The sequence below is a fragment of the Pteropus medius genome, unplaced genomic scaffold (genome assembly GCF_902729225.1).
Source record: "Pteropus medius unplaced genomic scaffold, Ma_sr-lr_union100, whole genome shotgun sequence".
NCBI classification, from domain to species: Eukaryota; Metazoa; Chordata; class Mammalia; order Chiroptera; family Pteropodidae; genus Pteropus; species Pteropus medius.
In genome coordinates, this window is record NW_024345479.1 from 1,666,570 (window position 1) to 1,680,590 (window position 14,021).

The 14,021-nt window shown below is 37.2% G+C and overlaps 1 protein-coding gene across 1 annotated transcript; it reads left to right on the top strand.

Moving 5' to 3' along the window:
* The first annotated feature begins 8,820 nt into the window (after nt 1–8,820).
* On the top strand, nt 8,821–12,708 carry KRT24 (keratin 24). Its single transcript, XM_039873556.1, has 8 exons — nt 8,821–9,399; nt 10,204–10,286; nt 10,674–10,830; nt 11,087–11,248; nt 11,347–11,472; nt 11,801–12,018; nt 12,187–12,299; nt 12,504–12,708. The coding sequence occupies exons 1-8, from the start codon at nt 8,821–8,823 to the stop codon at nt 12,605–12,607; spliced, it is 1,542 nt and encodes a 513-aa protein (XP_039729490.1). The 3' UTR covers nt 12,608–12,708.
* The last annotated feature ends 1,313 nt before the right edge of the window (nt 12,709–14,021 follow it).

Sequence of the window (14,021 nt, forward strand, 5' to 3'; positions counted from 1 at the left end):
TTACATTGAAGAAAGAGACATCTCAAAACAGAATCACGCTTCCGTGCTTTTCCACTTCACTTCCAAGATAATGAATTTTGGGAATGAACATCTTCGAGGTTCATTTAAAAAAAAAAAAATCAGAGAAGATAGAAGTATATTTTTTTCTGTTTTAATGTAGTTTAATTTTTGTTCTATTCCTTTTAAATTAGGCAATGACATGGAGCAATATTCTAGCAGTAGCGTAATTACTGGAAGGAATGCTGTCGCAGCTGTAGACCTGTCTTGACTTTTGAGTGCTGATAAATATAATACGAAACTATTGTCAGGTAAAACTATAAGGAAGCCAAAGAATGTTCAATTATGACAGTAGCAAGAGAAAATATTTCCATTAGTAATAAAATGGGAGTGTATTTTGGAGCTCTGTTCAACCGTGGTACTACAGACCAGTGAGTCATGGCCAACTCACTTCTCCACAGAAGCAGCTGGCCAAGCCAGAGATGAGATCGTGAAACTGAAACACATTCTTCATACCCATGACACTGAGCTACTATTCTTATTCTTAATAGCTAAGGCTATGAAAGCAGCTAATTATAGTCTTAAACTTAAAAAAGAATCCATACATAGGGTCTACGTGATTTTTAAAAATAATTATATATAAAATTTCAAAAATAAAATCCCTTAGAAAAAGTACGAAGAACCTCAGATATACATAAAAAGAATACCAGATGTTCGTAGTGAAGATATAAAGCACTCGAATCAGATGAAATTAGGCTGATCTCCCAATTTAGGCCCAGCTAGTCTTATGGAATAAGCAATACAGTACAATTGCAAATAAAAATAAAAGTGATCAAGCCATATGTGTGAATATAGAAATACAATTTACAAAGCACTTACTATAATCTTGTGTACTAATTAGGGCAGGAATTGTTATCTCTAAATTTACAGGTAAGAAAACTATGGTTCTAAAATTCTCGCTATTTCTTTTCTAGATTCAAATAAAAGCAGAAGAACTAGGACAGTGATTGATAATGGCCAAGTGATTTCATCTCAAGCCAATAATATTTTTGATGTAAAATTCAGATAAGAGTAAGATGTAGGCACCTGTACTCTATCCCCGAGAAGTAAATGATCAATCTAAATAAGTGGAGTAATCTAACAAGCCTGAGGAGACAGAGTCGACATTACTGATGTAACCATTTCTGAAATTCTGTGGTCTTTATTGGTTTGGTTTTGTCTTTAAAACGAAAAATGTGTTTTCCTTCTTAAGCATTCTACCTCGATAAATTTTCCACCCATTGCAAATCAACTACATCAGTCTTTACTATTTTGTTACACACTGACTTTTTTTAACAACAGTTTTATTGAGGTATAATTCACGCACCATATAATTCACCTGTTTAAAGTGTACAATTCAATGACTTTTAGTATATTCACAGAGTTGTCCAACCATCACCACAATGAATTTTAGACCATTTCGTCCTCTCAAAAAGGGACCCTGTTACCCGGTAGTAGTCACGCCCTATTTCCCCCCACAAACCCTCACTGCCAAGCCCTAGGCAACCACTAATCTACTATACGTCCTATAAATTTACCTATTCTAAACTTTGCACATAAAGCGAATCATATCACATATGGCCTTCTGTGCCTGGCTTCTATCACTTACCATAATGTTTTCAATATCCGTCCATGTTATATATACCAGTATTTCATTCCTTTTTGTTGTTAACTAATATTCCACTTTACCAATATGCCACATTTTATTTAACCATTCATGAAATGATAAATATTTGGTTTATTTACACTTTTGCTATTATGAATAAGGCTACTATGAGCATTCATGTACAAGTTTTTGTGCGAAAATCTTTTAATCTATTTCATTTAATATGTTTTCATTTCTCTTGGGGATACACTTAGGTGTGGAATTGATGGGTCACATGTTCGCTCTGTTTTTAACATTTTGAAGAACTGCCAGACTGTTTTCCATAGCAGCAGCTGCACCATTTTATATTCTCATCAGCAGTGTATGTGGGTTCCAATTTCTTCACATACTCTTCAATATTTGTTACTATCTTTTTTATTGTCTTTATTATAGTAATCCTAGTGAATATTAAGTTGATGTTTCATTGTAGTTCCGCACTGACTTTTCAAATCTATTGTTTTAAATTAGCCTAAAACCATGCCCAAAAAAAACGATTATGACATAATTGTAATCAAAGCCAGCTTTCTTATGGTGTCAAAAATGCATACATGTTAATTAAGATGACACCTGCTCTTTAAGAACCTACTCTCTACCTGAAAAGACAACACTGATATGAAAACCAAGTGTTTTTTAAAAGAGGAATTATGAAGAATGACTTAAACTTCTAGATATCAAAACATTGGTAGAGCGAACACTGCCCAGGGCTGATGCATCCAGCCCCTAGCTGCTGGAAGTATAGGCTGCTGACAGCTCAGACCTGTGCCTCTCATTGGGCATTGCCCTTAGCAGCAGGGAGCTCCTTGCCCAAGATTATACCCTGCCCTCAGGAGAACACCCATGGACCAGTAACAGACTAATGGGAGGATACAAAGGCTCAGCCCCTTTGCCTCAAATTAGACAACTCTGAAGGGCGGGCTCAACTGTAGCACTCCTCAAAGGATCAGCTGAAGCCTCCATTAAAATTGCATTGCAGTCAGTCTCTCCCTCCACCTGTCCTGCCTTCCTCACTTCCTTACACGTATATCTCCCAAGAGAAACTCCAAGATAAACCTCTGCACCCATTTCTCCATCTCAAAGTCTATCTCTGGGGAACAAGAATTAATAAAATTGTATAAAGTTCCAACAATTAAAATGTGCCATTGACACAGAAGTCAAAACCCAAGAAAAAGACCCACCTATATATAAAAATGGTACTTTCAAATCAGTTGTCAAAACGTAGCTTATTCAATAAAGGTTACTGGAATTATTAGTTAACAAAGATGGTGGTGGGAGTAGGGAAGGTGTTAAATATTTATCTCATATCACACACCAAACTAAATTCCACAGAGATTACAGAAATATAAGAGAGTAAATGTTTGAAGGAGTCAATGTTTTTTAAAAACAAAGAAATTTTAGATATGAAAGGAATTTTTAGATATTAGAGGCTTTTTAAATTAAAAAAAAAAAAAAGCCGAAAGCATGAAGGCAAAAATATATCTGTATCGAGAAAATAATATACAGTAAGAAGCAAAACGAAAGCAAAAGAAAACATTTTAAACCTTAATAAAATATAGTAAAATTTCATTCCAACACCAAGAAGAATCTGCGCAGCTAGCCAATCAACCTACTCCAGATTTGGTCACGCCGTCTTAATCTAGGCCTCAGTGCATTTCAGCGCCGCCTGCTGGCAGCTTTCTTCTCTGTCTAAAATCAAGAGAGGATTCTGGGACAAGCCGGCATCCAAAAAACAGCAGTTGCAGGAATCTGCAGCCTGTTTAGTTGGCCTGACTCATCCTCAGCCTTCCATTTCCTAAACTCCCTTTCCCTAACCACTGCCTCCCAACCCTGCCTGTCCACCTGCCATATCTCCCCTCCTCACCCCAGAAGATAGAAACTTTAGCTGGATGCAAAAAGAGAACTAACATCCAACCACTTTGTCTAAATTTTCAGTAGTGCCACATGGTACCAGGGGTTTTCACTCTGCTTGTCATAGATGACTGTCCATATATGACTAGACTCAGATTGGAGAACATTGCCTTGGAAGAATTCCTAGGCAAACACCCTCTTTCTCAGTCACCTACCTTTATCAGGCCTCCCTAGACACCTAGGTGCCAGTTAAGGAGGACCTTTAACTCCTAACCTCTATTTTGGCATGATTTCTACCAAATAAGCAGTACTCTCTACCTAGTTCTCAAGTACAAGTGTGAATTTTTGCAGTTTACGATCTAATAAAGAAAATCTCTCCAATTGTAATATAAAACACATTTTAAATCTGCCCAGGAAGTAATGCACTTAACCAAATTGCTAAAGATTAGCACATGAAGGAAATTTGAAAATTACATAGTCCTATGTAATAATTTTACAGATCAGGAGACTGTGGCCTCATCTAGAGACATCCAAAGTTTTGAAATTTGAGAATGATTTTTATAAAATTGTGTTCTAGTCCTGGTGGACAGAAGGCACAAACAGGTAAAGGTTCTCCGAGCCTGGGAGTTCAAATATCATCCATTCCTTTCTTATGAAACTATTATTTTATCACTGGGAGTTCTTGACCGAAAGAACAACCTGTCTGAGATCAGAAGGTCAAAGGAAGTTGAAAGGTCAGACTCAGAGAGACAGAGGGGAGGACACCCAGCAGATTGGCTTAGCTATGGCAGAAGAATGAATGAGAGGCTGGGCCTTGCTGCTCATATTACAATCTGAGTTTCATACATCTGTGGTTTCTCTGAATAGGAGGATATTGTCTGTCTGGTATGAAGAAAGGCCCAATGACCTTCTAAGCAAAAATAACTGATATATTCTGGGCTTACTTCAGTCTGTATTGACTCTGGACCCTGGAGGACAGAAGCACCTCAACCCTTACAAAGTCACATGCCCATTCTCTTCACTCTCCATAGTTGACTAAACAATATTCAGTAAAAGTAGAAAATTGAGCTGATTAAAGAGATTATAGAGCATTCATACTCAATAAGTATGAAGCTAAGTTATTTTCTCCCAGAACAAAATTTGGCAAAATGGTATGACAGAACAGATGCTGGCAGAGAAGAAGAAACCTTTGAACGGATATGCTTACTTAAAACTATAAAGAGAAATAATGAAAAAGGGTCATGGGTAAAGAAGATAGGAAAGAGAAGAAAGAGTGCAGGACAAGGAGAAGTCACAGAGTTGGTGGCTTTCGGCTCTATTTTTGTAAGTAGTTTGTAACTTCTTTGGTGTCTGACAAATAGCATAGGATTGAAATCAATGTATGAAGGGCACCAGACCCAATGGGAGTGACTTCTCAGGACACTTATTATTGCACAATCCTTTGTTTTCTTCCAAGTAGTTGAGCCTAGTGGGGCTCACAGTGACCACCACCAAGACAGTGACCTAAACAATGATTCTCTGCAGAGGTCTCCAAGTGATTCTGGCAAGGCCTTCCCTACCCCCTCCCCAAACAACCTCCTCTTACCAACAACCCCCCCAACACACACGCACACACACACACACACACACACACACACACACACACACCAAACACACACACATGGAGGAAATCACTGACCCAGAAGGCAGAGAATAAAGGTTTAAAACACAGAACACACAGTAAAGGACAAAAGTGATAAGTGACCCAAGTTGTTCATGAAGTCAGTCAAGCCCTGTTGTTTCTATTCATTCAAGAAATAATTATTGTCCATCTACAATATGTTCAGTGTTACAAAGAGGCTGTGCACACATCATTTGAATTTTTCCTTTTTCCACACTGTCTGCCACAAAAAGTGCTGCCAACACTCAGCAAAACTCTATGCCCAGTTACATCCCTTAGCTATTCTGATCTTATGCTTTTATTTGAAAAACAAATAACAGAATATATTCTCTAGAGCGAACAGAAGACAGAAGCCCCAAGTTCATTCTGTTCTCAATTCTAAAGATTCATCAGGGGCAATATGCCATACTTTTCAGTGTTTGGTTTTCCTACCGATCTAAAAACATGCAATATATTAATCTGTAAAAATTTTTAATATTAGTAATCTATCTTACAAAAACATGAATGGTAACTATTTGCAAATCATTCTGCACTTATTACAAAAGTCATGTCCTAGAATAAAGTGTAGTTTATATGATTCTTTACAGGCAAAAATAAACTACTAATAACAAACTGTTCAAGACAATGTATAACAGAGGAAAGCATTTCTGAACATTTTGCTTCTGGAACCTCACCAGATTCTTGAAACTTTCATTTTACAGATGAAAAAAATGCCAAGTACTAATTCATGAACTTTGGCGAATTGTTTTTTCAAATAAAAGAGAGTGAGTATTAAATTTGGAGATGTCTCAAAACAATGGGGACCAATGTTTACTAAAGAATTCTAATACGTCAGGCAAAAACAGAATTGTATTTATATATGTGATTAAAATACTTTAATCCACTAAACACCAACATTCTGGACAGTTTGCAAATCGCAGGATCAAGATTACTCTGTTCGATAGATTCACCAGTGAAAAGAAAAGGCACACAATACACAGAAAGAATAAAAATGTATTTAAGGAAACAACAACAAACAGAAGAAAATCCTGTGGGTTTACCTCTATATTTATTTATACACTGCCTCATTAGGCAGTAATGGCTGTTTTATTCATAAAATGTCTTTCCCAGAAGTCATCTCTGAAGTGTAGAATATCAGAGAAGCATCTCGAAAGAATTTAATTCTGAAACTGAATTTTAAAAAACAAAAGATAAATATCAGCATTAAAATTATATCAATTTTTATTACATATAATAAAATTATATCAAGAAGGTGGCTAAAAAATATGATACAAGATAGAATACCTCAGTCATCACAAGCTTCCTCAGTGGAGACCCAAATATCCAGATATCCCAAACCATAAGGTAAGTAAAGTGTCAAAATAAAAAAGCTACTACTCAGCTGACTACTGAAGAAAAGCTCTACCAACACCATGCAAAATTCAGAGGCCAAAGATGCTGCTAAATTTTGTCTTTTCTGATTCTTCCCACATACAGCTCTTTCTACCTCAGCTCAGACATTTCTATGTTTCATCAAATTTCTTTCACTTAGCTGTTATTTCCTTCTTTAAACCTTCTTTTAGCCAAATGCCAGTCTTTATAAAAGCGGAAAGATTCCATTTCCTAATTTTTAGAGGAAAAATTCCAATTATGGTTCCTCCCATCTCCAGCATTCGCATACCATTAAATCATTAGCATTTAGACTTCGGTTTCATAGCTTTGGGGAGGGGTGAGGCAATGATGACCAAGGGACTGTGATGGTTGGTGCATTTTTTACCTACCTGAGAAGGGTGTAATGAGAATTACGCCCAGCTTAATGATTTAAAGTTTAGAAAACGCCTTATACTCCTTTGAGAGGTGGCACCCTGAATATAAGACTGGTAACACACTACTGTGAAAACAATGCAGACGGAACATAAAAGCCAACAACCCAAAGAACTACACAGCCAAGGGAATCATCACCTACTTAATAATGTGTCCCAATCAGAGGCAATCTAAGGAAAATTTTTTAAAAGGTAGAACATTGGCAAAAAAATAATCAAAAATAAAAATTAAAGCATGCACATAGTTCAGAGACCACCAAGATAAAGAAGAAAATTTTTTGAAAAAACAAAAGTCAGCTACTTGAGCATTAAGCTAAGGAAGCCAAGATGTATTTTTGAAAGCATCTACTTTTTTTAAAAAAGACATTTTTTTAATTGTGGTAAAACACACATAAATATAAAATTTACCATCTTAACCATTTTTAAGTACACAGTTCAGTAGTGTTAAGTACATTCTCACTGATGTGCAACCAATCTCCAGAACTCTTTTCATCCTGCAAAACTAAATACTCATTAAACAACTCCCCACTTCCCCTCCCCCCAGCCCCTGGCAACCACCATTCTATTTTTTGTCTCTGAATTTGATTATACCAGGTACCTCACAGAAGTGAAATCAAACAGTATCGGTCTTTAAAAAAAATTTTTAGCTATTAGCAGAGGAGAATGGAAATATTTTCAAGTACAAAGGGAGAGAATAACAGGAAGCAAAAAGTGAACTGGGGAGGATTTTAGATTTCAGTATCTATAAGATGACCCCAGTCATAACATTAGTTATCGGAAGTGGATACAGATTCTCTTTTCTAAATATCTTTTAAACAGAAACAAAAAAACATGAGCAGAGAATAGACTGGGGAAACTCCAGATTTCAGTGTCTGCAAAACAACTCCGTAACATCGGTTATCAGAAGTAGATTCAAATTCTCTTCTTCAGATTTCTTTAAAACAAAGATGAAATCAACATTATCTCTTAATTTCTTAACATTTCATTCTAAAGAAGGACATTAGTATCTATGTCAGACTCAAATTCAATCAAGAAGTTAATCTTTGTAGTATTGCATCTGATCTGATACTAAAACAATCTGCCTAAAAACTGTTCCAGTCTTTCTTAGAAATCCTTTGCTTGAATAAACATGTTACTGAGGTCTAATATATGTTCATGGAAGACTATTATTTATTTAAGTATTTCTTATTAACAGTAAAAATATCTAATTTGATCTCCAAATACAAAGAAGACAATAATCTAAAAATTCACAAACTTCCACAACCTTAGAAATATGCTGATTGAAATAATCATAGAGTACGACAATTAAGAAAATCTAAAACTAATGTTGATGCTAAAGCTAATTTCAACTTTAAGAGAACAATATGAACAAAAAGTTACAAGTTCGATGGGAAATTTTCATTCTCATCATATTAAGTATTTTAATGACATATGTTAACTTGGGGATGTGCCCGGCAATTGGGAAATCATGAAGAAAATTGAATAGAATTACTCCTTCAGAAAGGAATTATCAGTTACCGAAACCTCTGAAAGATTAAAACTGTAAGTCTGAAAAAATTTTTTTTTGCTTCACTCCACCTTATTTTCTTTCTTGATATAATAAATGCCCCAAGGCTCTGATCCAGCTTCAGAAAAAGAGCCAGTAGAGTGGGTTAAGGTTTGTTAATCCAACTGTGGATTAGCAAAACTGTAATAGGGATTAAGAAGTGACACAGAAAAGGAACACCCTAAAAGTGTGTATATAAGGGCCAAAAAAAAGGCAGCCTACAAATACGCTCTTTATTGTCACCTCTGCTATACACCTGGACAAGCTAAACATTTGTAGGAGCATCATGTCTTGCTCATCTCGGATCTCCTCCTCCCGGGCTGGAGGCAGCTGCTCTGTCAGGGTGTCTGCTGGTGGCGGCAGCTTCAGCAGTGGAAGCAGATGTGGTCTGGGGGGCGGCTCCACCCGGGGCTTCCAAGGAGGAGCTAGCAGCTGTGGCTTAAGTGGGGGATCAAGCGGTGGCTTTGGAGGGGGTTTTGGTAGCTGCTCAGTAGTGGTTTTGGAGGAGCTTCCAGGCTCTGGAGCTGGCTTTGGTGGAGGTTCTGGCTTTGGCAGGGTTCTGGATTCTGTGGGGGTTCTGGATTTGGGGTGGTGCTGGTGGGGCTTCTACAGCTATGGTGGTGGTATGGTTGGTGGTGTTGGCGATGGGGGTCTTTTCTCTGGAGGCGAAAAGCAAACCATGCAGAACCTCAATGACCGTCTGGCCAACTACCTAGACAAGGTCAGAGCTTTGGAGGAGGCCAACGCTGATCTGGAAAACAAAATCAAGGAGTGGTATGATAGATATGGGCCTAGGTCTAGAGATGGTGGATCTGGTAGAGATTACAGCAAATACTATCCAATAATTGAAGATCTCAAGAATCAGGTGAGATGCTATCCATTACTGAGTTTCTATTATTTCTGTACCTTTTGCTTTTATTCAGATCATGTACTGTAATACAGATCTTAAGTCAAGGAATTATTTGAACACATATTTTCTTATTATATATGTAAAATGGGACTTGGTATATTTTAACTATGACAGTACTGCATATGATATTCAACTACATTAATTTTCTGTTTGCATCCCAAATTTGAGTATTGCTATGTGAGAGGAAAATTTATACAAAGGCAGGCAGCTAATTAACATATATATGTAAGAGTGATGACCATGAGTCAATACTATCCTAATATATTTCATGATTAATTCTGGCAGGTTGACATATTTTAGTGTCTTGCTAGATTTAAACACTCTTTACAACTATTTTTATTCTTAGAAAATCTGGTGCAAGAATTATATAAGAATATGGTGGAGTCTAAAATGTTTAGCCACTGTTGTATGGGAAATATATTTTTAAAGACTTTTTTGGAAGTGAAATTGATTGTTCACACTATTTTCTGAAAGAGCTCATAGAATAACTGATATCCCAAAGCAACAAAAATATGCAAAGTGCTATGTTCTGTACCTATTTCAATAACTGTCCAAAATGTTACCATTTTGAAGAAAGATGTTCAAATACACAAGGGTTATCAATACAGATGTCATTACTAAACAAGTTTTCAAAGTAATTCACCTTTAAAAGCTATCTCAGGGAACATCTAACCTCACAGGTCAGCATACAGACATAAGGTAAAAAGCATTCATGATTCATAATTCATGATTCTCATTCACTGTTTTTGTCTTTTCTAGATCGTTACTGCCACTATTGAAAACGCTGGGATTGTGTTGCAGATCGACAATGCCAGACTGGCTGCTGATGACTTCAGACTGAAGTAAGAAAAGTGAAGACCTGCAAAAAATGTTGTAGGAAAAGTAAAATTCAACCTGTTTGGTTAATTTATTCTAAAAAATTTTTTTTAATCTCTTAGGGATTCTAGACCTAAATTCGCAAACATCCCAAGAGTAAAATTTAAAAGCCATCATTCCACCAACATGAAAAAGAAGCAAGTTTAGAATGAAATTTTTGTTATAAAAAAATATTAGCCATCAACAGAATTAACATTAGGCTCATATTTTTCTTTACAGGGGAAAAATTCCTAAGAGAAAACTTAGTAGCCTTTGTTATCGAATGGCTCAGAGGAGAACACTTTTTCTTGAAGAGATAAGAAGTGATGTACTCTCTGAAGTGTACTGTATTGTCTTACCGCTGCCCCTTCCAGGTATGAGAACGAGCTGCATCTCCGGCAGACCGTGGAGGCTGACATCAACGGCCTAAGGAAAGTCCTAGACGACCTGACCATGACTCGCTCCGACCTGGAGATGCAGATCGAGAGCCTCACCGAGGAGCTGGCCTACCTGAAGAAGAACCACGAGGAGGTAGGAACGCGTTCCACATTATTAAATGATTCTGACCTACATATTTCCAACCTCTATATTCGTTCTATAAAAATAAAATAAAATAAATTCTATCTGAATGGATTTCCCATTCCTATGACCAGGAAAAAAAGTAATAATGAGCAAATTATATGTGAATTTGGTATTCTAGTTTCAACCTTTTGTTGGCTATGCGTTTTAGGAAGTTATTGCTTTTCTGTTTTCATCATTATTGTCTTTTTTTTTTTCTTCATGCTAGGAAATTAAGAGTATGCAAGGAAGCTCCAGAGGGGACGTGACAGTAGAAATGAATGCCGCCCCAGGAACCGACCTGACCAAGTTACTGAATGACATGAGGGCACAGTATGAGGCTCTGGCTGAGCAAAATCGCCGGGAGGCAGAGGAGCAGTTCAACAAGCAGGTAAGATCATCACCACTAAGCGGCCAAGCCTGTGGCCACACATAAACCACTCTGCTCATTTCATCGGCCCACAGTGACTGCATTTTATTTTTATTTAGAGCGCATCACTGCAAGCACAGATCTCTACTGATGCTGGGGCAGCCAGTTCTGCCAAGAGTCAGATAACAGAACTGAAACGTACTCTGCAGGCCCTGGAAATTGAGCTGCAATCCCAGCTGGCCATGGTACGTGCAAAGAGCTTTCCAAAATCTCCAACAGGGAGCTAAGTGATTCAGTTTTCTTTCTTTGCCAAGATGTTCCACTTGGCACGTAATACAAGCAGTATTAAGGAGGACTGTATTGTGGTTGTAGAAAGCATAAAACATTCCAGTTAAAGATAATACGCTCTATTTCCATAAAATACTTCGTTTAAAAAAGTAATGCAAATAAAAATTAAGAAAGCAATTATATAACGATATAACTTGTAACTTCTAGTAACTTATAAAATTTTGTAAATTTTAAAAGTCATCAATAACTTATTTTCATCATGAATTTTTTCTCTCTCTCTCTTAGAAAAGCTCCCTGGAAGGGACCCTGGCTGACACAGAAGCTGGCTACGTGGCTCAGCTGTCAGAAATTCAGATGAAGATCAGCAGCCTGGAGGAGCAGATCTGCCAGATTCGGGCCGAGACCGAATGCCAGAACACAGAATATGAGCAACTGCTGGACATCAAGACCCGTCTGGAGATGGAGATCGAGACCTACCGCCGCCTGCTGGATGGCGAGGGAGGGTAAATGAAAATCATGAACGCGCTAAAAGGCATACCTGGGCATATTTATGTTACGAAATCAAAATGGGGTTTGGGGGCTGGATCTGTATTTATAAAGTCACAGCGACACAGTCCAATCAAAATGCAAACGAATACAATTCTTTTTTTATCCAGTGGCTCTTGTTTTAGCGGATCAGATTTTAGAAACTCGGGATCCAGAAACACGGGGTCCAAGAACTCGGGGTCCAGGGATTCCAGCTCTTGTGACTCAAGATCTGGAAGCCATTCTGGCCAAGGAAGAGGTAGACATTTTTTTTTTTTTTAATGTGCAAAATGTTATCATTTAAAAATAAAAACAGGTTTTGTTTGTCGTATGAAAAGTTATCTACTGTTGTCTCCATAATCTAACCCAGAAAGAACGTACTTAATGAACACACCTTGCATTGCCCTTGATCTGTGTTTCTGTGGTCATCTCCAGACTGACATTGTGATTTTATGACTTTCAGATCCAACCAAGACAAGAGTGACGAAGACCATCATAGAGGAGGTGGTGGATGGCAAAGTCATCTCTTCTCAAGTCAGCAATGTTTCCGAGGTGAAGGTCAAATGAACGGTTTCCAGATCAACCAGAGTGTCCTTCGGAGAAAATAATCTAAAGGACACAAATGAAGACATCAACTCAATGTAGCCATCTCTCTGCGTAACTTCAGAGAAAAGTTGCCATCCAGAAATAGATGACTAACCAATTTTTCTGCATCCTTTCCTTATTAGAATACTCTTTTAAAAAGTTGAAATGATAACTTCGCTCTGGTTATTTCTATGCTTCAATAAACTTACTTTTTTGCAAGTTAACAAGAGTATTCCTGAAATTTTTAAAGAAATTCAATATTTTACCTAGAAATGAAGTGATCGATTATGATCTAGCTGCAGTATTATGTTACTAATATTAATTAATTATTTATACAGTACCTTCTTCATAAAAATCAAAATTATCGCCATTCCATATGTGGGCATTTTTAACAACATCATCTTTGAACTCAGTGAAATTAAACCTCAGTGTCTTGAAAGCTATAGCAAACAGCTGAGCTCAGAAACAAGGATGCAGTTATTAGAATTATCGATCTATAATGCCCAGTTGCTTTACATCCATCACTGAACTGGGCCTTTTATAAGATAAAAAGGAACATAAGATGTACCTTCTACTACAAGAAGGTCACGTTTTAGATGGAGAGGAAAGCTAAAACACAAAGAACACAGCAAACACTAAAGGGTCTTGACAGCAAAGGGCTTGATTCCTCATTATTCACCAGAAGTGCCACAGGAATCTGAAATTGCATGTTTGCAGGACGTTCAGGAGACCGATCAAGATAAAAGCCTTGGAGAGTAAGGTGAGATATGTGATATGGTGCCAGGTTTCTGAAAACCTTGAAAGCCCCAAAGAGATACTCAAGTACTTGTTCCTATTCCAACCTAGCTGCACCTCCAGCCTAAAATCATCACTTAGCCAAGCTGGTGTTTCCTTTCCCCGCCCTCCATTGTTGAGGTCTTTTACCCCAGGGGTGGTCCACATGACATTTCAAAGACAGGTACTGGCTTCCAACCTACCCATCAAAAAAGCTCATCCAAAGTTCCAGAAACTGTTTTCAAGAAACTGCAACAGCCAAAGATAATAACCTATAAAGTTATGATATAGAGTTATAATATGGAGTAGTCTAAGAAATTAAAAGAACGAGGCCACTTGGTTTGGGAAGCTAATACACATTCATCACAATCTTGGGGAGAGGAATTATCTCAGTGACTGACTATTTTTCATAATTTGACAACAACTAAGACCTGTTAGATCCTTGATACCCTTAGAAATCCTGGTAGGTATAGGGTGTTTGTTGCAGTGTTCTCTAAAAGAGCAAATGCTTGGAAATAACTTGAATGTTCACCGATAAAGAAAGAAATAATTGAACAAATCGTGTACATTCAAACAATGGAATATAAGAGGGCCATGAAAAAAATAATATATTTAATATTTG